General features: G+C 42.5%; 1 protein-coding gene across 13 annotated transcripts in view; it reads left to right on the top strand.

The window, feature by feature from the left end:
• Positions 1-26018, top strand: part of CACNA1G (calcium voltage-gated channel subunit alpha1 G) — a 331245-nt gene that overhangs the window by 151371 nt on the left and 153856 nt on the right. For all 13 annotated transcript variants that reach the window (XM_079967360.1, XM_079967362.1, XM_079967356.1 and 10 more), the window contains exons 2-3: positions 8951-9062; positions 10949-11082. In XM_079967360.1, coding sequence (XP_079823486.1) covers positions 8951-9062; positions 10949-11082 — 246 coding nt within the window. The remainder of the gene's footprint in view (positions 1-8950; positions 9063-10948; positions 11083-26018) is intronic.

Genomic DNA, 26018 nt, shown 5'->3' with positions numbered 1-26018 from the left:
TCCTGTGGCAAGGTGTGCAATCATCTGCTTCTACTTCCGAGCATGAATTTGGCACAGGGTATGGAACTGCATAGTAATGGAATAGAGGAGAGAGACAAAAAGAGCTTGATGAATGTGCTATGCCTTGTGCAAATGTTTCATGACAGTGAAAAACCTAATATTATACAGACATTGCCATAGTGGATCAGTCCAGTGGTCCATCTTGCCAAAGCCTTTGGGATCATGCAGTTGTGCAAACTTACAGAGAATTTAGCAGTTGTGGCAGAATGTCAAGTTCTGGGTCCCAGTGGCCTCTCAGCCTAAGGCTCTTCAGGCTCATATATTTCTGCAGCTGAGAGTTGTCCAGCAGCTTCTGCTTTACTCTGCTTTCAGTACCTAGTTCTTCTCTCACCGCTTTTCCTGGGCATCAGACTTCTCAAAAAAACAACAACACCTTCTACCACAAGACTTACCTCATCATTGCCACCATGCCATTGAATAACTTCAGCATTCTGTTCGACAACTGCTGACAAAAATACTCTTAAGTGAGGAAATGCATGATTGTATATACATAGTCGCATGCTAGGGATTTGTGTTCACAGATGCTCCATGTTGCAGGCCATGGTTTTGTATGCAAAATGTTGCAAGAGGAATTGCAGTCAGCTTTGCTACTTACTGTGACACCTATACATAATCAAGGTTTAGAGTGCTGTGATATATAGCAAACTAAGTTAGCATATATAGTAGGAACAAAATGTATATCAGACTCTATAATCCTTGCAACCATCAGCGTTCATGTTAGTGTGTGTGGATAGATAGATAGATAGATAGATAGATAGATGGTAGATAGATTCAGTTTTCTCAAGGCCTACTGGCCAAAGACAAGAGAACAGGAGGTAAAGGATGTGCATTTTACACAACTGGATTGCATACATCCACGAGTGTGATCAGTAGGTGCAAGATCTGTGACCCCGCCCCTCCTTTAGACATTTCTTTGTGGAAGTCTGGTGACAAAGAGGCTCCTTGGTAATGGGAATATTTTTGGCCCACAAATCCTGGGCCAAAATTTTCATCTGGCCTTTTCCATCGTTGCTTCATCGTTGTCTATTGATAAGCTTCTTTTGTAAGGCGGTCCACTGTTGTCCACAGAGAAGCTCGTTATGTTCTATATGTAGTTGTTGTCATCTTGAGCAATAGCCTTCATTATGCCAGAGATCCATAGTGCAAAGAACACTTAGAATCTTTTTCTGTGGTTTAGAATCCCTAATAAGATTTCAAAAGAAAGCTGCAGAAAACTAATGGAGGAAGGCCAGCAGCTGGGCTGTGCCAAGAGCCACAGAGTTTTGCTGTGCTTGTTGTGCCTTCAGTCTGTGTGGAGGCCAAAAAAGGGAAGGAGCTTGAGATAGAAACAAGAAGGATCCAGGGAGCAGGAATGGCTCCAGAAAGGACCGCAGATCAGTAGGGCATCTGCTTTGTATGCTGAAGGTCACGAGTTCAGTTCCTGGTGTCAGGTGGTAGGGCTGGGAATGACTTTCTGTTGGGAAACCCGGAGACTAGCTGCCAATCAGTGTAGACACTGCTGAGATCAACCATTGGTCTGATTTGGCATAAGGAAGCTTCCTACTTTTAAGAACACTAACGCCAAAGGGAGGATGAGAAAGCAGTATATCATCATCATTTTATTTATATACTGACTTTCCATAATTAAAAGCATGCTCAAGGCGGCTCACAACATAAAGAGATTTACATAATTACAAACATGACAAAAGTAGTCATAAATAAATAACTCACCATAAAGTACACAGCCAAGGTGAACAGTTTCCTCATAAAAATGGTTTCCTCATAGAAACAACGACCAAAACCCCATAAACAATACCCCAGCCCAAAATTCTGTTCAGCAGCTTCAGCTTTTGTAGCTGGAGTTGACCAATTGAAGTTAAGTTCCAGTACACCATGAAATATACCTCAAGCTGTTGACAGACAGTTTCTACATCTGTGGAAACTTATTATGGTTTGATTCCACCAAGGAATTAGATAGTAAAAAGTGAAGATATCAAGCTACGTATTTAATGGTGTGTTTGCCAGAGCTGTTGCAAAGGAAACATGGTTTCCTTGCCTCTTCTTCGTAGCATTGATGTCCTACATATATTGACTGCAGTGGCAAAGCACAATTGACCCTTGAGCTCTCACCGCCTTTCATTCAGTGCACTCTAAAGTAATTAGCTCTCTCAGAATAGCTCCAAGACTCAAGTAAGTTCCAGCCCAATTTCATGCATGTTTTACTTGGAAATACGTGGTGCTGAGATAAAGGGCCCTTACCCCTAAGTAAGGGTTGCAGCCTTCTATATCCAAACATATATCCTACAGGGCTATATGTTTTATATAAGGTCATGAAGATTATATATTTGTATAAAAAGGTAAAGGTAAGGGACCCCTGACAGTTAAGTCTAGTCACAGATGACTGGGGTGTTGCAGCGCTCATCTCGCTTTACAGGCCGAGGGAGCTGGCGTTTGTCCTCAGACAGGTCATGTGGCCAGCATGACTATGCCGCTTCTGGCACAACAGAACACCGAAACCAGAGCAGTGCATGGAAAAGCTATTTACCTTCCTGCTGGAGTGGTACCTATTTATCTACTTGCACTTTTTGGCGTGCTTTTGAATTGCTAGGTTGGCAGGAGCAGGGACCGAGCAATGGGAGCTCACCCCGTCGCGGGGATTCGAACCGCTGACCTTCTGATCAGCAAGCCCAAGAGGCTCAGTGGTATAGCCATTATGGTCAAGCAGTGTCTCTGGCCACACTGCAGCAGGGGGGTGGGAAAGTGAATTCCTCAAATATGCCTGATGTGGATGTTTTTCAATATGCTGCACTATTTCTCCTGTGACCAGAACCAGGTTTAAACGGAGCCTTCAGCAGCGTTTTCTTGCACTAAAGGGTTGGAGAGCTTGATGCTCGAATAGAATCTGTATTGACTTCAGTGACTGTCTTAACCTCAGGAGTCCTGAAGTCATTGGAAATGCCCACTAGAGGGACACAGAGAAATTCCTTTCCGTCTGCAGTTCGATTTATCCTGTCAGATAAATTGTCAGCTTCTTGAAATCTGACCCAGCCCAACTTGGTCCCTGGCAACAGTTCTCAAATTTAGAAGTCGGAAGGGCTTTTGGAAAGAGGAAAATGGAGGGGGGGGGTGTGTGGCAGACAGCAAAGTGATTTGTTTCTATACCACATCTCCACAGACTCAGCGATAACATGGCTGAGGCACTACGGTTTGGATGGAATCTCACATTAAAATCATTTCCAGACAGCGTGCCTGGGACTAACTATGGCATGGCAAACATAATACAGGATTCTAGTTTTATGATATGGTTTAGTTTTGTTACGTACGTATGTTGCTATAATACTAAAAAATACTTTTTAAATTTTTATTTAGCAAATCTGTAGCAAAAGCCATCAAACATAAAAACAGAATAAAGCGCACGGACACAAATTCTGGAGGGGGGAGGGAAATCATCAAACTCTAAAAATCAATGAAACCCTCTTTATAACTTCTAAAAACAAAACAATTTCTTCAGGTATACAATGTCATAAAACATGTCAGATGTGCAACATGCCATTGATGCAATAATAGTCCATTTTTGGTAGATTCACATTGTACTATGCAAACATCATTCCCCTTCATTAGTTCTTCTGCAATGCTTTCCCAATATCATTACATTACTGCCACCTTGAGGGGCACATTTACGCTATACAGTGGTACCTTTAAGAACAGTCCTGTTTACGAACGATTCGGTTTATGAACTCCACAAAAGTGGAAGCAGTGTCTTGGTTTGAGAACTTTACCTCTAAGAACAGAATCCGAACGGTGGAAGGGCACCGGCGGTGGGAGGCCTCATTAGGGAAAGTGTGCCTCAGTTTAAGAATGGCTTTGGTTTAAGAACAGACCTCCGGAACGGATTAAGTTCGTAAACCAATGTATCACTGTAGTGCAAAAAAAGTGGGACAGCTATTGCTGCCCCTGCTCCGCCCCCCCAAATGGTGCAAAAGTGGCAGGATTAGAGCAGGAAGCCACGGGACATGCACTGACTGGAAACAAAGCACATCTGCCACCCCAAATTTTGTAAGTGCAAACAGTGTAACACATATAATTGCCCCAATACCATCATGAGCACACATCAATCATGAATGCACAATAAAAAGGACATCTGGAAATGACTTATTCATGGAGAATAAATAGTCCGCTTTATCTGGTTTTATAGAATTCTGCTATTTTAATCTTAACTCTTAGTTGGAAATGGTTTATAGAGCGGCCAACTTTTTAATACCTACATTTGGGGCATATCATAATTAGGAAAGCATTTTAACGCCACTTAACCTGATGCACAGAAGTGGAGAGCTGTTTGACAGTTCAATGGATTCTCTTGGAAGGTGGTGGACTCTCATTCATTGGAGGTTGGATGGTCTTTAAGGAGTTTGCTTTTAAGCAGAGGTTGGATGGTCATCTGCCAAAGGGTGCTTTAGATGCTATGACTACTTCATTGGTGTTGCATCATTCGTTGGCACCCGGGGCACAGATGGTGAACAGTACCCGCCGCGCTGGTCCAGCCCTCAACACCAGAGCCAAGTGGGGCTGCACTGTACCGTCTGCGTAGAGGGGAGCAAACCCTCTCAATGCTGGCCAGTTAGCCATTCAGTGTGGGGGCTGGAGACGCAGTGGCCAGGCCAGGCCAGGCTGGACTCTGGGGCCCAGAGACTCTTGGCAGCAAGCAGTGCGGAATGGGGATCTCTGCATGGAGGGGCTGGTTTGTGCCCCTCAAAATTGTGTACCTGGCCTATGTCTCCCCCCTCCCCCCACTATACCCCTGAACTGTTTCAAAGTACTACTGTGGGACGGGGAAAGTATGATAATCATACACACACACACACACACACACACACACACACTGTTTTTCTCTGTGTGCACATTGTATGCACCATACTCTTGGTGAGTGGTCTTATACCTGATGAAGACATAGATGTAATTTGCATCACCATAACAATCTGTATGCAATTTGCACACTTTCCCCTGCACAGAAGTGTTTCCTGGGTCCTCAGTTTGTTACATTTGAAGGGTCCCTGAGGGTCTTTCCACAAGTGAGGCTTAAATCAGTTCTTGCATTTCCTGTGTCTGCAAATCAGTTGCTACTAGAGTACACATTCAGCTTTAAAATGGTTCCTTTCCACTTTGTCCCTCTTATTAATAGCATTCATAAATCATTCATTCCCGTCTATGGCATTCTTAGTGTCGCTTAGGAAATTGCCCTAAACTTTGCATGGACTTGGTTCCTAGCACATATCCTTTCAGCTTTTATCTACGGTACTGACGGCATGATTAGGGAGGAATAAAATGGACAGTTTCTCTTAAAATAGCAGAGACAAAATCAGGTTGCTCAGAAGTCCAAGAACAAGAGCTATTGTGCACAGCCAGCTTTCTCTCCTTCCCTGTAGCCCTGGGATCTGTGCTGTTGCTTGCACATACCTGTTGTTGTTCTTCATAATGTTTTTATCCTACTCTTCCTCCAAGAGCTGAAGGTGGCATTCATTCATTTTTTCCCATTTTAGACAGACAAGAACCATGTGATGTACGTAAGACTAAGAGGCAATGACAAGCTCCCAGTCCCCCTGTGAATTTCATGCCAAGCTGAGCAGAGCTTAATCCAGTTCCAAGCCTATCACTCTATCAACGAAATCAGGGATGGGCAGACTTCGTACTTCTTGCTTCTACTTGATTTTTAAATTATACACAGGAGCATATTGCCCAATGTGGCAGAGCTGCAGTAGTAGCCTCCTTGCAGCATCACTGCCCTTACCGGGAGGGGCAAAGCAACAGTGAGATCAGGGCTGTGCAATTCACCTGTGAAGCCAGTCCAGTACTCTTGCAGCTCTGCTCTCACCATCGTGCCCCTTCCGCTCCTGGCAAGTGTCAGTGCTGCTGCTGGGAGGCTGTTGCTGTGGCATCTCTCATCTAGGCAACCTGCTTCAGCTAGAACCCCAAGATCTACCAACTAGGTGCAAAAGACACATCATTAGAATTAAAGAACTGGCCAGTGGAGGCTGGTCCATTTGAGCAAATGCCCCACCAACTTGCACAACTTGGTTTTTAATTTTCATTCAGCAGATTTTGCCTTTAGCAGCAAAAAACTAGCCTTCCTCCCCCTCCACTGTTTTGGTCTGTTGCTAAATTATTATAGGGATTCCTTTGAATGAGCTGTTTTGGGATTTTTTTTCCCCAAATGCATGAATTTTATTAAATATATTCATGTTTATCATAGGAGCCAAAACCTGGTCCTGAAACTCTCTTTAATCCTAATAAAGGACTTACTATTTTAAAATTTGTCATCTCTTTGGTTGAGAACATATTGTTTCACAAAGATAAGTACAGCCATTTGCTAAGGATGTGCTGTGTACTAATGAAGACAGTACATTGAATTTACATTGAGTTCATTTCTGGCCAAACACAGATGAGCGGGAGGGGAAACTGGTAAGTAAAAGCAGGCCAACATTGTGAGAACTTCTAGATGGGACTGTTGCAGTACACCAAATGTGGGGCTGCCCTTGAATACATGGCTGAAAGTTAACATGATCCTATTTTCTTGCATTTACTTGGGAGTAGGCACCTTCTTAATAGAATCTAAGAAACTATACAAACTTTAGAAGACATGTGAAGGCAACCCTGTATAGGGAAGTTTTTTTAATGTTTAATGTTTTATTATTATTGATGTGTTGGAAGCTGCCCAGAGTGGCTGGGGCAACCCAGTCAGATGGATGGGGTAATAATAATAATTAATAATAATAATAATAATAATAATTAATAAAAATAGAATAGAACATCTCTATTTTCACTGGAGAAATAATGAAGGGTATGTTATCTTGTATTTTTATTCTGTGTGCATAAATCCATGAGATCTATGGATGATGGGCACTATACAAATTTAATTACTAATAATAGAGGGGTCACACAAAGTATATGGGAGAAGAGAGGAGAGAAAATAAGTTTCCTTCATGCGCCAAAAGAGACAAGACACGAAACACAGCTGAGCCCAGGGTCTTGGGTAGGAAAGGAGAAAAGTAAATTACCAGCCATGGGTGGGTGAGAGAAGAGAAGATCCTACTGGACTTTCTCAACTGAACTATGAAGCATCCCCTTCATTGCCTGAGCAGAGAAAGGACAGCTGCCATTCACCTGTCTTGGAGAAGAACGAAGGGCCCTCATCCTGACTGCAGCCAGTCAGGCAGCTGCATTATTACCCCACTGCATACACCTTGCCTTTTGAATTTCTTGGTTCTGCCAGCACAGTAGCAGCAGCTGTTTGCCCACCCAGTGCATTTGGTTGTGGTTCTGGAGCAGGGAGGTTGCTAGTGGGCTTCTCAGACCCTCTGGGCTATGGGCCATTTCCCCACTTAGGGCCCACCTAGAGGATGGGTCTGACCTTGGCAATTCCACCACCACATAAGTATAGGGAATGGCGGCCTAGGAGAGGTGCTCTCTCTGCAGCAGCCACTGAACTATGAAATTCCCTCCCCACATGTAAAGACTGGTGTTTCCCCTTCGCAGTAACACCTAGCGTGGTATTTACAGTCTTTATTACATGTTTACAAGAAACAGCTTCAGTTCAGAATTACGTGTCCGAACCCGTTGAGTCAGATTCGGGGAGTGGCTTCCTATGATTCCCGCGCAATATCTTTGATTCTTAAGTTTCATTTCCTTCCTTGTCTGTGCTGATTTGAAAGCTCCCTCCCTTCCTGAGTCTGAGCTTCCTTCCCTAACCTCTACCAGCGGTTCTCAACCTGTGGGTCCCCAGATGTTGTTGGGCTACAGCTCCCATCATCCCTGAGCTCTGGCCTTGCTAGCTAGGGATGATGGGAGTTGTAGTTCAACAACATCTGGGGACCCACAGGTTGAGAAAGGCTGCACGGTTGCAGGGCTCTTCAGCATCCCTGAGCCCCTACCCTCCCTGGCTACTCTCCACCCTCTCTTCCGCTTTCTCTGTCTCTGGGTGGTTGTGGGGCGCTTCCGCATCCCTGAGCCCCTGTTCCGCCTCTTCTGTCCATTGCACCTCCGAATCCTCCCTAACACCACAGAAGGTTGTAGAGCTTTCGCCACATGCTAAAGATGGGCCTCTTGACCTCTGACAGCTAAGATATTTTGTTCTGCAGGACCCACCTGTTTTGCCAAAATTATACTGTTCTGTTCCATTTGGAACTGTTTTACTCATTTTTATAACACTAATGCTTTTGTTTGTTTTCATAACTGTGTTTTATAAATTATTCTAGCCTGCGATTGGGCCTTCTAATAAAGGGCAGGTAAGAAATCTAATAAATAAACAAGCCTTGTGTGGATAAGTATTTCATTCTGCAAACTGCCCTGAGATCTTATGAGGAGGTATAGAAATCTAATATATAATGATAATAATAAATAATACAAGTAATAACCAAGTCCCATTTTCTAACAAAACAGGGCCTCTCTGGAACAGTTAGCACTTTTGTGCTGCTTAGCACTATTGTTTGGGTAGCCGTTTGTAGTACTTTGATTCTATCATGTCTTTGTCTAAAATCCTAAGAAAAAGTCATTGGAAGTTGCACCTGCAGCACCTGTGTATAATAACAATGATGTCTCCACTTGTGCAGAAACCACTGAGATGATGACTATTGTATGATTTCATTGTCTCTTCCCTTTTATTGTAGTAAATATGGCACTATCTCAGTTTGACTTCTGGGAGTAGCAGATGCTGTCAAACAGTGTGCAGAATCATAGCCAGTAGATGAATAGTCAGCTTCTAAGGTAAAAGATTGGGGAAACAAGTCCACTCCTCCCCCTCCCTGGAAATTCTACTCATTTCCCTAATGCCTAATAATGTGGTGTCCCTGGTGCTAATGGATGATTCTTAGCTTGCACTCTGAAAATGCTTGTTTTCCTTGACTGATTTCCTGTGCACCTGGTTTGAAAGAGTCAGCATGCTGGTAATTCTCCTGAACTGTGTCACTCTGGGCATGTTCCACCCTTGTGAAGATATGGGCTGTGACTCCCCACGCTGCAAGATTCTTCAGGTAAAGACTTTTTTTTCATTTTTTTTTTTTAAAAACAGGTTATTTCTTGTTTGACATAACATATCATGTGGGAGGAACTATAGTTCCAGTGTCAGAGCACATGCACAGACGTTCCCAGGGCCAGCTCTTGGCACCTGCTGCTAGAAGTATCCCATTAGAAAGTGCATCCTTTTGGGCTTGATGAAAATCAGTAAAAATTAACCATAAGATCAGGAAAGCTTACTTAAAAATGCCTGCTGAAATGGTTAGATCCCCACCACCCATTTGAAGCACGTGGCTGCATCTAGAGCAGAACTTTCCAAACTGTGTGTCAGGACATGTTAGTGTGTCGGCTGCAGTGTGTAGGTATGTCTTCTGAACACTCCCCACACTCCTCCTGGGGCTGGAAAGGGGTTAGTTTAACCTCCGGTTTGCTAGTAAAACTAAATTACTGTGTCACGAAATGATGGTGTGTCACCAACATGAAAAGTTTGGAAAGCTCTGGTCTAGAGAATCTTGGGAGCTGTAATTGTAGCTAGCAATTGTAGCTGTGTGATGGGTAGACTACAGTCCTTTGATTCTTTGAGGGAAGCAATGGCTATTTCAAGTGGTATAAATGTGCTTCAAATGTGGCAGTGTGAAAACAAAACTTTTCTAATTTTTTTATGGTTAATTTTAACCAGTTTTATCTTTTGTATTTGTTTTGTAACCTCATCAGATGCCATTTAGAAATTAAGCAATATATTACATTTAATTACATTAAGTTAAAATATATAGGAAAGTCATCTGCCTGCGATAGCTGCCACCAATATGCAAAGGCAATCCTGGTCTAGTTGGACCCACAGTCTTAGCTAGTTTAATGTAGCTTCTTTTGTTCCATGATTTCAGGAAAGTGCTTGTTAGGGCAGATCCATACCATAAATTTAAAACATATGACACTCCCCCCCCCCCCAAGAATCCTGGGAACTGTAGTCTGTTAAAGCTGGTCAGAATTGTAGCCTTGCAAAGGAGAAACTACAGTTCCCATGGTTCTTTGGAGGTTGCCATGTGCTTTAAATGTGCATTTAATGTCTTAGAGGTAATCCAACCAACTCCATTGCCTTTGCCATAAAGAAGAATGAATCTGCTTACTGGGTATGCCTTACCACCCTTTGAGGGTTCTCTGTGTGCAAAGCTTTCTGTTTCACATGATGGGTTTTTGGGTTAAGGGTGTGTGTCTGGGTTGCATGGAAACTGACCCTTTGTATCAAAGGTCCAAGTTAGGAAACGCTGGGTGAAAATTAAGTGGAAGGGATCCTGAAAAACCAACACGTTTCAGAAATAAGCAGAGAAACAAAAACTACAGTAGAATTCAACACCCAGCACTGTGGTGTTATGGGGTTTTTTTTTTTGGGGGGGGTACACTGATAAATTAATTTTACCCTATTAGGATTCTGAAAAGGGAACAGAGGTCACCAGTTCCACTGGAGGAATTCTTCACATTACCACAAAAATGGGGCAGTTTGAAATAAGAAAGGGCAGCTAATTCAAGTTTATTCAGATGTTGGCTTCTTGCTAAGGAAATCTGGTCCTGTTCAACAGACGTACAACTGGTTGGAGATGGTATTTTTCAGCCACTTCTGGACCTGGACATCAGGAGGTGTTCAGCCACATTATGATATAGCTCTGTTCTCTTTTCATACTCCTGCTTCTGTGAGTAAAATGGGCATCTCCCCAGTCTTGCTTTTTGCAGACTTGTTTTGAATAACTGCCAGTCCTACCTGTTGGAGAAATGAAGAATATGTGGGGTGATGTCCTCATTTGGTTAGGTTGGAGGTCAAGTCCCTTGCATGGTGAACTGTCTCCAATTAAGCACTTGGATCTTTGCCACAGGGTGCACCTCATCATCCTGCTTCTTTATCTTCCAGAGCTTTGATGATTTTATCTTTGCCTTCTTTGCTGTGGAAATGATCATCAAGATGGTTGCACTGGGGATTTTCGGGAAGAAATGTTACCTGGGAGACACATGGAACCGTCTGGATTTTTTCATTGTCCTGGCTGGGTAAGTCAGACATTAGTTCTCAAACAAAGGGCAACTTTCTTGCTAACAGCAGCTGAGGCTAGCTAACCCCCAGCTGAGAAATTCATTATCGTGTATGTTTTCTCATTTTTAGTAAGTGTACAAAGTAGCTGAGAATGTATGTAGAAAGCTTTTACTTAACAGTGTACCTAAATGCTGTCTATAACCCCAAGTTTCCAGTTGCGAAATGCTACTTTTAGACGTTTTGAGATATGCAGTGCCGATAGCAAAAACACCAGGAAGCTGATGATTTATGCCCGTTTAAAATTATGGTACAGATATGTCTGAACATTTTCTGAACTGTTTTCTGTTACATTTTCTGTTACTCTGTGACATTAGACACACTACAAATGTCTTACTAGAGATTTATGAAGTGTTTCATAAGCTCTTGCCAAGGTTTGCATTATTTTTTTCAAACTTTGAAGAATTTTCTGGGTTTCCGACTTGAAAGCAATTCCTCTGCCCTTTTGATACCAAAGGCTCAAGAGTTGTTTATAAGAACTTGTGGAATATGCAGGATGAGGATATTGTTAGGATCCAGGTGCAAAGAGAAGAAAGCTGTGTTGTGAACCAAACAAATGTTGCCAGTTCAAACTCTACCCATGTCATACTGCAATTTTCCCAAAAGACTGTGCATCTATGCAGGTTTTTCTTTTTCGTAATATGTCTCCTGTTTCTGGATGTCCAAGTACATGCTGAGTGGCAGATTTGGGGCACCCATTTTAAGAGCAGGAGTGTAGATAATGGATCAGATACAAAGTGTATCAAGAAGTTCCTCGCAAGTCTAGTCGTGCAGTTACGTGGTTTAAGACTCTGGATTTAGGGCCTGCTGTCTGCCTCCATCATTAGATAGTAATGTGTATTCACTTGCTTCAGAATGTCTGGAGCAAGTCATGCTGCATTTGTGGGGACTCAGCTGCCCTGACAGCATCACTGATCAAGTTCCACTGCCTAGTCCCTTGTTCAATTTCAATGGGGCTTGGTCAGGAGAACTTTCCATTGGGTTGCAGCAGAAGGTTTCGGGCACAATCCCTGGCATCTCCATTTGAAAAGGACCTTGGGTTGTAGGGATGGGCTAGACCTGCCGAAAGAGGGTTCCTCAAGAGCTGCAGCCAATCGAAGTAGATTGTCATGGCCTGGATCAGTACTCTTCAACCTTGGGTCCCCATATGTTGTTGGACTTCAACTCCCATCATCCCCAGTCAGCTTTAGCCTGGGGGTGATGGGAGTTGGAGTCCAACAATATCTGTGCATCTAAGGCTGAAGAATTCTGGCCTAGCTAGACCAATGGTATGTATTGGTATAATGTTCATCATGACAATGGGAAGGAGTCACCATTGGATTTTCTGCCCAAGAGAGCAAAATGTCTTTGGGCAGCCCTGCCAAGATATGCAGATACCTCATTCCTTTTTCAGCACTTCAGATGGCTTCTTTGTGTGTGCTGAGATCATCCAGGAATTCATGTGTGGGAGGAAACATCCTTGGGCAGTGGTCCACCGTCATATCATTACCAGATTAGAAGAGCAACTGAATGAGCACTGTAAACAAAAGCATGACATCAGCAGAGTCCCCATCACCACTCGTCTCATGTACCTTACTTGACACGTGCTGTACAAGCAGTACAAACCACACTCCTTTCCACCCACTGTGGTGTCCCCAGATTTCTGCGGCACTCACAGTGTTAAGTTTTGCAGACGGCAGCAACAAAGGAATGCCACAAAACCCCGCTTTCCTTTGTTCCCTGCCAGCCTGTGTGCTGCTTTCCATACTGTAAGGTCTCTTGCTCCACAGATTTGGGCGGACTCAGCTGGCATTCTGCTCAAGTATTTTCTCTGGCTCCAGAAATATTGGTAGTCTCAGTTTCATGCAGATTGTCCAAATGGATGAGGTTTCAGCAAGTTTGTTTAAAGCATGGAGGCTGTGTTCCAAAAGGGGAATATTTTAGTCAAAATGTGCGTGATTGCCCTTTTGTTTTGAGGGAACGAAACCAAGTTTTTGCCTTTCATGAAGTGTTTTTCTTTCAGAGGCACCTGGTTTAAATTAAAGGCTCTTTCTAGCACCCGAGAATCTCCTGGCTGAGGCTTGAAATCCACATGAAACGTTCCTGGCCTGCAGCCAGGAAACGGGTTAAGTTTCCTTGACACATAAAGAGCTTGGAGGCTCTCTCCTCACCTTCCTACTCATAAAGAGTGCCCAGAGTCTATTAGGGTTCTGCCCCTACTCCCACACACCCCTCCCATATAATTAACTGGAATTTCCTGGAATGGACTGGAGGATTCTAGAAATAAACCACAACTGCAGCGTTTTTCCAGGTTAGGAAGTCAGCAGCAAGAGTTCTCCCAGGCTACTAGAAGGTGCCATGCTGTTGTTCTTTTTTTCTAGAGTGTTGGGTGCATGTAAAACTACTGCCACTGCTAATAAAATAGCATTTGTGTAGTTCTGCACTTGAGTGTCTTCAAAGCATTTCACATACATTATTTCAGTAATCCTTATAACAGGACCTGTAAAGGAGGTTGGTAGTTTTATCTCTACATTGCACATGGCTCAATGGGTGGGGCTAAAGAAAAGTGCCATTGGCTTGCTTAAAGCCATCTAGACCACATGGGGGAATGGGATGCAGAATGAAGGATTTGAATTGGGAAGTGTCGCAACTCACATTCCTAACCATTGTAGTGCCTTAGCTCTATTATCACCCTTCTACTCCCGGTATACCACATACGGTTTTTCACAGAGCGCTAAAACACCCTACCCTAAGAATAACAAGTTTCACATTCTAGATGAGGTGAGACTTCCCTGTTGAACCTCAGACACTAATTAAGATTTTAAAAAACAACCACCCAGCAGACTTTTAAACTGAATTCTGCTTATATAGTTTTAACTCCTTTTTAGTCTTATTGTATTAGGTCCCCTGTACACCACTTAGAGACGACTGTGATTAAGTGGTATATAAGCCAGGCATAGGGAAACTCTGGCCCTCCAGATGTTTGGGACTACAATTCCCATCATCCCTAGCTAATAGGACCAGTGGTCAGGGATGATGGGAATTGTAGTCCCAAACATCTGGAGGGCCGAAGTTTGCCTATGCCTGATATAAGCTATTGAAATACACAAAAGGTACAGTGGAGGCCACCCAGCATTCATCAGAGGAGTCTGAGAAGGAAGTATGTGCTGGGTCTGGATGTGTGTGTGGGGGGGAGGGTGTTCAGTAATAGCAAAAGCAGCAATAGTGAGCCTTTGGCAGCTCTCCTCAGATGCCTCCTGCTTGGGCACCAGTTACCCAGTGAGCAGGGCTTATAGTGACTGTGCACCACCAGGACTTTCTTCCGCTGTCATTTAAGTAATCTGGTGAACCGGGTTCGCTTCCCCGCTCCTCCACATGCAGCTGCTGGGTGACCTTGGGCTAGTCACACTTCTTTGAAGTCTCTCAGCCCCACTCACCTCACAGAGTGTTTGTTGTGGGGGAGGAAGGGAAAGGAGAATGTTAGCCGCTTTGAGACTCCTTAGGGTAGTGATAAAGTGGGATATCAAATCTAAACTCTTCTTCTTCTTCACCACCAGAAGGTTGCTGCAGGTTGGCTTGTGGCATGAGGTCTGGCACTAATCACAGTACTGCTGGATCCACCTTCAAGATGCATGCTTTCTTCTGAACAAGGGTGCAACTGCATCTTTACATAGCCCGTTCGCAATGTTATGTAGTGCTGCATGTATAGATTGTTTTCAGTAAAGGCCTGCCATCAAATGACACTTGCATATTAAGTAGAATAGACTGAATGCTATATCAAAGCTTTGCTTTAAAAGACAGGCAAATGGGACATTTAAAAAATCTGACATCTTTTGCAGACTTCAGTAGAGATGAGAAGCATAAACAAAGCACCCACTTTGTTACATGAGGGGTTTTTATTTGGGTCTTAAAATGAGGCCGCCAAACTCTTGTCCCTATCCTGGGATGGAGAACCTGTGGCCCTCCAGATGTTGGGCTATCAACTCCTATCAGCCCCAGCCAGCATAAATAATGGTCAGGGATGATGGGAGTTGCAGTCCAACAACATCTGGAGGGCCACAGGTTCTCCATTCCTGTTTTAAAGAAGTTTGTTTAATGAAACTCCTGAAAGGCTACTCTTCCCTCACTGCAGAATAAGATTTGTCAGGCTTCCTAGAAAGATATTGCCAAGATTTTCTGGGCATTTGTTAACTTTGGCTAAGCTCTGAGGCTCCGATGATGGACTGAATGTGTAGCAGGGAAAGCAGAATGAGACTTCCTGCTATTTTGATCAGCTTTATAGCTTGGAACCAGTAACGTCTCTATTATTATTATTATTATTATTATTATTATTATTATTTTATTATTATCATCATCATCATTTATCTTAATTTATTTAACAGGGCAAATCCAACCACATTTTGGGGTGAGGCTTGCTTCTCCTGAGCAAAAACCTAATTAAATGGAAGCTAGGGGTGTTCATATTATGTCCCTGTATGTCGGAGCAAATCTGTAGATACTAGGTATGGCTAGCTGAGCTTGCATTCAGGCACATGCTACCCTGGGGAGGCCCAGTTGCATCACTGTAACTATGAGGATGCAGCTCACAAGCTCAAAGTTGTCCCTGGGGGAAAATCTTGAAGAATGTGGAGCAGATTTGTGAGTGTCTGTATTCTTATCCAGAATCTACGTTGCATTGCTCTTTTTCTCACCGATGCATTCTGAGAGTCGCGTGCAAAGAAGACAGCATGTAATTCTGAACATGTGCTAAGCTGGCTGAGTTGAAACCCAGCCTAGGCTTCCCTCCTATGCTTTCACTTGGCCAATTTAACGCAGTCTAATAACATCTGCAGTCTTTTCTTCTTGCCAGGCTTTTGGGGCCGATTAGAATGTGCTTAGAAAAGCCCTTCTAACGTACCTTTCAAAGGCCAGTCTGGACAAAATCTTCCTCGGGGTTATCCCCAGTTTGCTTTCGGTAATGATCCTTGCCTGGAGTATATGAGCAGAAGCAGTTTGGCTGCCTCAGCGGAGACTCTCAAAGATGAACAGCCAAGAGCCTGGAAGTTGGGAAATGACAGACAGGAGGGATTTGGGGTAGTGAAGCTTGATGGAGCTTGTAGGGTTGTAATTGCACCATTTATTTTGATGGTAGTTCACCCAGAAATCTGAGGCATTTTTATAGCTTCTTCCTGCTTGAAGTTGTTATGTACTGAGCTGTTCTGTTCTGCGGGTGGGTGAGGTGTTTAAAGGGCTGGAGACAGACAGGTGTGTTTCCCCCACCCCTGTATTGTTAAAGGCAGCATGAAAGAAAGATCTCCATTTGCATTCATCCCATTTGTTTCTAGTAAACAGGTTTTGTGTGGTTACAAAACCTGCAAAAACTATTTGACCAGAGGCAACAGTTGAACAAAAGAATTGTATGTTTCTGGGAAGATACGCCTTTCTCAAAATCAACCCTATTCTTGGTCTCCAGCTGCAGATGAGATTTGCCGGCTCTGCAGGAAGATGACTACCAGGAGAGCCTATGTACAATTGTCAATTGCAGCAACTTAGTATTTATCTGGTTTTAATTTGAAAAGTACTCTGCAAAGCTACTTAAAAAACTTCTCTTGTAAGAATCTTGTGTGGTCAAAATTATTCCCATTTTGCAGAAGGGGAAGATCCTGGTTCCATTTCTCTAACCACTGTCCTTTATCTGATTAATCTTCTCTGGGGCTAACATGATGGCATTATTTGTCCAAACAATTAAACTATCTGAATGGGAACTGTTTCCATTACATTGCCTCTTGATTAGTTTTATTCATTTTAATAACTGGAGAAGAATATAATGTGAAAATCCATATTGAAGATGAAATGACATGTTATTCTATTTTTTTTTTATAATAATTTTTATTAGTTTTCCAATTTTAAAACAAAACAATAACAACGACATAAAAACATCCACCAATACAAACAAACACACAAATATAAATTCTTAACCTCATTTTCATAAGCCTCCTTTCTCAGACTTCCCCATACCTCACCTTTTTTGCATCCTTATTTTACAGTTTTTCAGCAACCCTTTTAGCCAATTAAATTTAAATTTGTTATCTTTCTCAATTTCACCTTAAATAACATTTTCAGCTGCAATTCTGCATCTTCCTTCCCCTTGACATTTTAGCACTCATCAATATTATAACAGTTCTTAAGATAAGCTTTGAACTTCTTCCAGTCTTCCTCCACCGTCTCCTTCTCTTGGTCACAGATTCTGCCAGTCATTTCTGCCAGTCCCATAAAGTCAATCACTTTCGTCTGCCATTCTTCCAGTGTGGGGAGTTCTTGTGTCTTCCAATACTTTGCTAGAAGAATCCTTGCTGCTGTAGTGGCGTACATAAAAAAAGTCCTATCCTTCCTTAACACCAATTGGCCGACCATGCCCAAGAGGAATGCCTCTGGTTTCTTGTGAAAAGTACATTTAAGTACTTTCTTAATTTCATTGTAAATCATTTCCCAAAAGGCTTTAATCTTTGGGCAGGTCCACCAAAGGTGAAAGAAGGTTCCTTCAGTCTCATTACATTTCCAACATTTATTATTGGGCAGATGATAAATCTTCGCAAGCTTAACTGGGGTCATGTACCACCTGTAAATCATTTTCATAATATTTTCTCTTAGGGCATTACATGCCGTGAATTTAATACCGGTGGTCCATAACTGTTCCCAGTCAGCAAACATAATGTCATGTCCAACGTCCTGTGCCCATTTAATCATAGCTGATTTAACTGTCTCATCTATTGTATTCCACTTCAGCAACAAATTATACATTCTTGATACATTCTTAGTATTGGGTTCTAGCAATTCTGTTTCCAATTTCGATTTCTCCACCTGGAAGCCAATTTTTCTGTCTTGTTTAAAAGTTTCCATTATTTGATAATAATGAAGCCAATCTCGCACCTTGGGCTTTAATTTCTCAAAACTCTGTAGTTTAAATTCACCGCTTTCTTGTTCTAAAATTTCAGAGTATTTTGGCCATTTGGATTCCATATTCAGTTTCTTCACCTCCTTAGCCTCCATAGGTGATAACCACCTAGGAGTTTCATTTTCCAACAAATCCTTGTACCGAATCCAAACATTATATAATGCTTTCCTAACAATATGGTTTTTAAAACCCTTATGAACTTTAACCTTGTCGTACCATAAATATGCATGCCAACCAAACCTATTATCAAATCCTTCCAAATCCAGAATATCTGCATTCTAAAGAAGTAGCCAATCTTTCAACCAGCAGAAAGCTGCCGATTCATAGTACAGTCTCAAATCCGGCAGGGCAAACCCCCCTCTTTCTTTAACGTCAGTAAGTATCTTAAATTTTATTCTGGGCTTTTTGCCCTGCCAGATAAATTTAGATATATCTTTCTGCCACTTCTTGAAGCAATCCAGTTTATCCACAATTTGTAATGTCTGAAACAAAAATAACATTCTAGGCAATACATTCATTTTAATCACTGCAATTCGGCCTAACAAGGAAAGCTTCAAATTCGACCATATTTCTAGATCTTTCTTTACCTCTGTCCAACATTTGTCATAATTATCCTTAAATAAATTCACATTTTTAGATGTCATGTTAATCCCCAAATATTTTACTTTCTTTGCCACCATTAACCCAGTTTCATTTTGGAATCTCTCTCTTTCAACATTTGTTAAGTTTTTTTCCAGAACTTTAGTTTTTTGTTTATTCAGCTTGAATCCTGCCATGTTATTCTACCTTAGCTTATCAAATTTTAGGGTAGGGTTCCATATCAGGCTTGCAAAGGAGACTGTAGACGGTTTCATAAGGGTTTCATCTGAGGTTTCAGACCAGAGCTACAGCTTGGGGAGGCTTCTGGGAAGAGGGTTATTTGAAGACGGGAGGCATCTGCCTAGGGTATGTTTCAAGGATGGTGGACCTGTGGCCCTCCAGATGCTGCTGGACTACCACTCCCATCATCTCTGACCATTGGTTGGGGCTGATGGATTTGGAGTCCAGCAGCAGTACTTTCTAACTCAGTGTTTTGAAGATGCATCAATGGCTGCCTCCGCCCACTGTCATTTGTCATGTGTTGTCTGCACACACAAAAATGCATGAAAGCCCTTGCAGTGAATCCCAGCTTGAAGGGTCTTTGGGGTTCATTATATATATATATATATATATATATATATATATATATCCTTTATTCAGACAGTGACACAACCCCAGTGCCATTTCTGGGCCAGGTCTTCACAGCTCTGCAGGCATATGGGCATAAGACTTTTGGTCCAGACATATTACAGCTTTGCCATTGACTTCTGCTTGATCAGCTTTGTCTCTTGCTTTAAGATTTTCCTTCTCTTTGAGTGTCTGAACTGTTCCCATCTGGCCCCTGTCAAAAGCAATCTAGCTGACAAAAGATCCATAGTTTAAATGTGAAATGAAATATCATTTCCCCTTCTCCCACTCCCCAAGCTCATTGACTTTCTCCTTTGTTTTACTGCTGAGGAGGACACAGGCCTCTTCCTTTTTACTTTGTTAACTAAAATAGCACACCTTTCTCCATTCTAGTAAGGTACTTGTAAGGTGTTCAGAATGTTGCCTATTTTTCTGCTTCAGATTCCTCCACCTCTGAGCCAGCAGGCAGAGAAATCTAATGGGGTGACCCAGTACTAGACTGCTTTAAAATAACATCTGTTGTGAGTGGGGTTTCTCCTGATAGGTTTTACTATTCCTTCCCATGCAACATCTCCACAAAGGATATCTCCCACTTCCATCTGCAGATAAGGCAGCTACATTTGAGAAGCGCAGGACCTGACATGTTGCCAGAGGTAACTAAGGATGTAACATCAGGAGAGCACTGCCCTTAATGACTGTCAGGCCAAGGCTTTTGAGGAGAAAATGTTTGTGCAAGCTAAAAAATATATCCAAGCTGTAGTAGCTGATCCAGGCCTGGCAGAGTTTCTGTCTGTATGCAGCAGGATTTGAATCTAAGAACATTTCACACATGAGGCTTTAAGCAGTTCTTGCTTCATTTCAGCTTGAAAGATGAATAGGAAACCAGCTTGGGCCAGAATGTCCATTTGCAATACAAATGCTTCTCTATCCTGTCTTTCTTTTTCATAATAAGAATTATCATATGTTCACATGCATACAAGTGTAAGAGACTTGAGCCTCACATTTGAGGAAATGTTCCAGGCAGGGCAGCTTCCTGATCGAAAAGTCCGTTCACGGCATGGCATTCCTGCTTTCTTCCAAAGTTCTGCCTGATAACTTTTCACATCAACCTAGACAGCAGTATTGTAGAACCTGTGACCGTCCCAATGTTGTTGAACTACAGCTCCCATCATCCCTTGCTCATTGACTGCTCTGGCTGTGATTGATGGGCATTAGAGTCCAACAGCATCTGGAAAGACCACAGGTTCCCTTTCCCTGCTTACACAGTAAAGCTTTGTGCTTGAAAGAAAAGCACATTGATGTGGAATACGGGCAAAAAGTTTCACAAAAGCCCCCCCCCCCCCTTTACCTTTATCCACATCCAGTTTGTGGTTCTGGTTTGGGTAATGCTACTTCCTGCTACTGTTGGACACTATTATTTCAGTACAGAAGTGAGGTTACTAAGAGAGCACAGCTGTTGGAAGTGGAATAAGATAGTGATACCCAATGACTAGCATTGGGTATCACCCGTGGAAAAGGTTTTGTTTATTACTGCAAAAGTGGGAAAGCTTTCAATAATAATAATAATAATAATAATAATAATAATAATAATAATTTATTTATATCCCGCCCTCCCCAGCCGAAGCTGGGCTCAGAGCGGCTAACAATAAGTGTGTGTGTGTGTGTGTGTGTGTGTGTTTTCACAGAGTGCAGTGCAGCACATTATGTTGTTCCCACCTACCTACCCATATGCACTTTTATAGCAGCTGCCTTTGGCATGTGTAATCCCAGTTTGAGATTGGGGCCATCTCCCCTCTGTTTCTCATATGCCTTTCAAGTCCATAATTAAAGGCAGCATCCAACTAGTTCATTTGGTCGGCACAAGGATTTACACTTGCGCAATGAAAGTTCCTCCCCTGCTCTCCCCATGCGTGCCCCCAGCCTTGCCAAATCTGTTTTTTTTTAAAAAATAATTTTTATTGATTTTTCCATGTATACTTCTTCTAACAATATATCTTCAACAATTTTTCATATTTCAACCCTCCTCCCCCTGGACTTCCCTCATACTCCCGTTTTGTTTTATCTCCATATTGTTCACCCTGCGTATTATTTTCCCCAAAATTTTCTCAATACATATAGTCTTACTTTTTGTTGTATACAGGTGTGATTGTTTACTCAAACCCTGCCAATGAGTCCATTTCTATATGTTGCCTCTTCAGATATGTTGTAAATGGTTCCCATTCTCTTAAAGTCTTTGTGGTCCTTTTCATGTAATTTTCCCTAGAACAGATTTAAGGGGAGAAGGGAGAGGAAGTTTTACTTATGGAACAATTTAGTTGGACACCATCCTCAGTTCTGTTCCAAAAGATAGCCTAATTTTCAGTTCAGCACCCCCTCTTGCAGGCATTGATGTAGGTCCAGAATCCCTGAGCTGAATATGTGCAATTAGGGGCTGAATTCAACATGGGGCATGTTGAAGAGCTATGTTTTAAATTGGCATAGGTTTTTTTGTTTTAAGTCCTACTGCTTAGCAGAGTCTGTGTACAAAGGCGTGAGGTGGTAGTGTCCAAAGAATCAAACTGAGTTTGTGGCATTCATTATCTAGGGCAGGCATCCCCAAACTCAGCCCTCTAGCTGTTTTGGGACTACAATTCCCATCATCCCTGACCACTGGTCCTGTTAGCTAGGGATGATGGGAGTTGTAGTCCCAAAACAGCTGGAGGGCCGAGTTTGGGGGTGCCTGATCTAGGGGGTTCTACATGCAGCTGGGCCCCTCTGAAAATTATGCCTTGCCATATTAGGTTGTCCAGACTGAACTCCAGGAGAAGAAATTGTTTATTTGTAACAATATAATACAACTATTAGCACTACTCATAGAGGATACAGTATTTGCCACACTCCCCTCTAATTATAGCTAAGCTCATTGGAGATTAGAGAGAGAATGCTGCCATATTATCAGATCTCATTCTTTTTAAAATACAGCTTTGGCTAGAACAGAGCTCCTCATAGAAATGAGAAGTTTTGATGAATCACATAATCATGAGCCATTATTTCAAAGGGAATTCTGGGAAATGGATATTGAAAGAGTAGTTAAAGGTTGACAGAAGCTGGGAGGCAGACCTTTGCCACCCAAAGAATAATATAAGTGCAGCATCTAAAAGTGTGAATACCCTCAAGCACTGAGGGCAAATTCTTTCACCCCCAAAATATGCAGAAACTCAAGTGCTTCTTAGAGTTGGTGAATATATGATGTATTCTTATTTTCTGCCTCTTTGCAGTTTGAGTTGTGACTTCTTAAAGTGCCATTATGCTTTCCTTTAAACACAAACCCCAAAGGGTAGGAGAATTAGTGACTCTATAGAACCTGACCATGTAAGAGGTTCCAGATGATGTACTGAATTGATATCATAGAGCAGTGTGGTTTCCCCCCAACCCCAGACCTGGATTCCAGGGAATTTGGGGTCCCTTATCAGAAGTTCAACTATGGAAATATCAGTACAGTTGGGCAGGCTCAACTGCTTGCTCACTACCACTACCAACCTTCACCTGAAATTAGGCCAATTCAGGGTAGTGCTGGGTGTGTGCTAGAGCTGGTTCTCAATTCATATAATGGTTAGGTGTCTGGGCGCTGGGCCAGTGCCTTCCTAATACCTAAATGAAGCTGCATTACCAAAATGAAGCAAATTATCTTGAAATTGTATAATTAGCAGCTAGATTTCTCAGTATGGTACTTAGGCTGTGTACCCATTACTAGCTTAAAAGTAGCTAGGATGTTCTTTTTCTCAATTTGGATCAAAACTGGTTCAGAGAAAAGTTCATAAAAACATGATATTTCGTAAGAAACAGCAGGATACATACCATACGTATTATGACTAACATCATATGTGCACCCCTTCCCCAGCCAGCAGTGGGAACACACTGGATGTAGAGTAAACAGAAGTGTATTCAATCTTAGTTTCCAAATCTATGGGATGCAAACTATTTACTAGAGCATGGTCTGAGGACAGGGCACATGATTCAGCCATCTTGTTGAGGCTTAGCCACCTTGGGGACCCCCCCCCATGTAACACCACCTTGTCCTCCAAGATGGGGGCGGGGGCAGGGAAGAAAGGTATATCCCACCTAATTCTCAGATGATGCTCAAGGCAGTAACAAATAAGAACACCAGGCATTATTGAAAACACGTATCACAGACCTCAATCCTCGTCAGAATATTGAAACCAAAATGTTGACATAATAAACCTCCCACAATAATAATATTTCTTAAAACAGCCATCAAACTAAAGTGACTTTAGACATAAACCAGCCACCTGAAACAGTGAGGTGACAAATACCCACTGTAACTCACTTTCCCAGGTTACCATGAGCCCAAATGTAATTTCATCACCTTTATGTTCCCTTTGCCTTTTCTCATTATTAGTATGGAGCAGCTAATTGTGGCAGATGAGTTGCTGCTGTTCAGTCTATTCATTAGTTTTTCTATGTATATAATGTACAGTATACGAGTGAATGTATCAATACCGAGTTAGGAGTTCCCTTTCTAATATGAGTCAGTTCTGGTTGTTTCAGCAAATGTAAGGATCAGAGCAATAGGATAGAGACTGGTTTCCTTGGATTTCCACCGTGCACCCCCACCTTGTTTTTAGCACTGGAGGTTGTGCTGCAGAATAGCAGCACATTTCCAGATCCATTTTGGCTAATATCCAGTCGAAGATCTGGGACATGCCGCAGGAGACGATGACGGAATTGTCCTTGTCTTCGGAATTAGGTTTAAAATGCAGTATCCAAAGCTTTTATTTTTTAAAAAAGTAAATATTTGTGAAACATTTTCGCAATATAGCAAATCATTCCAAAAATATATATCCTCAGATGCACATATTTCCATGCATCTCAAGACAGCTTGCACTAGAACAGGGTGTGGAACCTTTGACCCAACAAATGTTGCTGGACTACAGCTACCATCGCCCATAGCCATTGGCCATGCTGGCTGGGACCGATGGGACTTGGAGTCAAACAACAGCTAGAGGGCCACAGCTGCAAAAAAAATCAACATGGGAATCTGGAACGCATGTTATTTCTAGGAGGGGCGCCATACCAACTTAAAGTTCAGTCAGTGTTTACTTGGAAGCAAACTGGCCATGGGAGCCAGCATACAGCTTCTGGGTCATGTGGCCAGCATGACTAAGCTGCTTCTGGCGAACCAGAACAGCACACGGAAACGCCGTTTACCTTCCCACCAGAGCGGTACCTATTTATCTACTTGTACTTCGTGCTTTTGAACTGCTAGATTGGCAGGAGCAGGGACTGAGCAACAGGAGCTCACCCCGTTGCGGGGATTCAAACCGCCAACCTTCTGATCAGCAAGCCCTAGGCTCTGCGGTTTAACCCACAGCGCCACCCGCGTCTCTCAGTGGTGCTTACTCTTGGGTAAATGCTCATAGGATTGCATCCTTGGAGGCAATGGTCTCCAACCCCATTTGTTGGCTGCAGGCCTGTCAATGCTTATGTCCAATCCATCAAATTCTGATAGCCGAGTGCTTTGCAAGATATATGAACTGTTACCATTAACTACTTGTGATAATGATTCAAATTGGCAGCATGCCTCAGTTTCTAGATTTTAATTATTCCTGAGCGTTATTCAAGTGTTTTTGAACTGTGTTACATGACCTAAGTCAGCGAGGCTAATGCAACCAGGAGAAGCGGGATACTTAGATTGGGAGTTGGACCTTGAAACACCCTTTGTTATCATTAGACTTTTCTGAAATCACAAAGTATTTGGGCAGCAGAAGAAATCTGCAAAATCTATAAGCAAGCATTTTGAAGCCCCATCAGGTTACCTATATATAGTTTGTACCATAATGTTGCCATGTTAGGAGCTGGAGTTAGAAGATTAACGCTGGTAGCTAATCTTAGTAGTTAGCATGGCAGTCCTTCTGTGTTAGAGCATATACCCCGACCCAAGTCTAGAGCAGCAATGGATGTCACTATTTTCAAAGCCACATTTGCCAAGATCCCTGGTTTTGCACGTACTTGTGTTCCCTGTTTTGAGCTGGGAGTGTCAGATTCATTGCCCTCCCGATTAAGATAGTGAGCAGCATATAATGGACATTGGCTGAGTGATAGTAGCAGGTGACAAAGCCTTCAAATTTCTCCCTGCTTTTCCAGAGATACAATGTAAGCTACCTAGACGTCATTTTCTTTCTGTCCCCTGATTGCTTAATGCTCTCTCTCAATTCTGATTGCTCCACTTTGTAGATAATAAGGAACCATGACATCCAACCTGGATGATCTTATGGTGTACTTTAAAGAATATATGGCAGAGCTTTCTCTTAAGAAGACTAAAATGCAGCCCAGTCATTTCTTGTATATAATTTCACATCCTCAGGAAATGAAGTGGGTTGGATGTGCTGACATTGGGTGTGCTTTGCTCTAGAGAAGGTCCCTGAGGTTCCTTGTGCAATATTTCTAATTCGCATGTTGGAAATCCCCATGGAGAACCATGCCCATGATTGCCTATGAAGACTGCTGCTTCTCTCCTAATCAGAATCTAACTAGATCCAGCAACCACCTGTCTTCTTCGTAGAATAATGGAGGGCCCATTATAGGTTCATTGAAATGTCCTACAAAGAAACAAACAAGTCTGTACCAAGTTCAGATTCTAGCTCAGTCCCCACCCACCCACCCACCCTCATGTTATCATCTGTAACCAGCCTGGAACTGTCTTCAGCTCAGGGAGCTATCTTGTGGCTGTTTCACATGGAGCAAGTAAACATATCATTTCATGCATCCTTTGCCACT

This window comes from Podarcis cretensis (assembly GCF_951804945.1).
Source record: "Podarcis cretensis genome assembly, chromosome: 2".
Classification (NCBI taxonomy): domain Eukaryota; kingdom Metazoa; phylum Chordata; class Lepidosauria; order Squamata; family Lacertidae; genus Podarcis; species Podarcis cretensis.
Note: the sequence above shows the minus strand (reverse complement) of the source record. Positions and strands in the feature narration are given on the sequence as shown.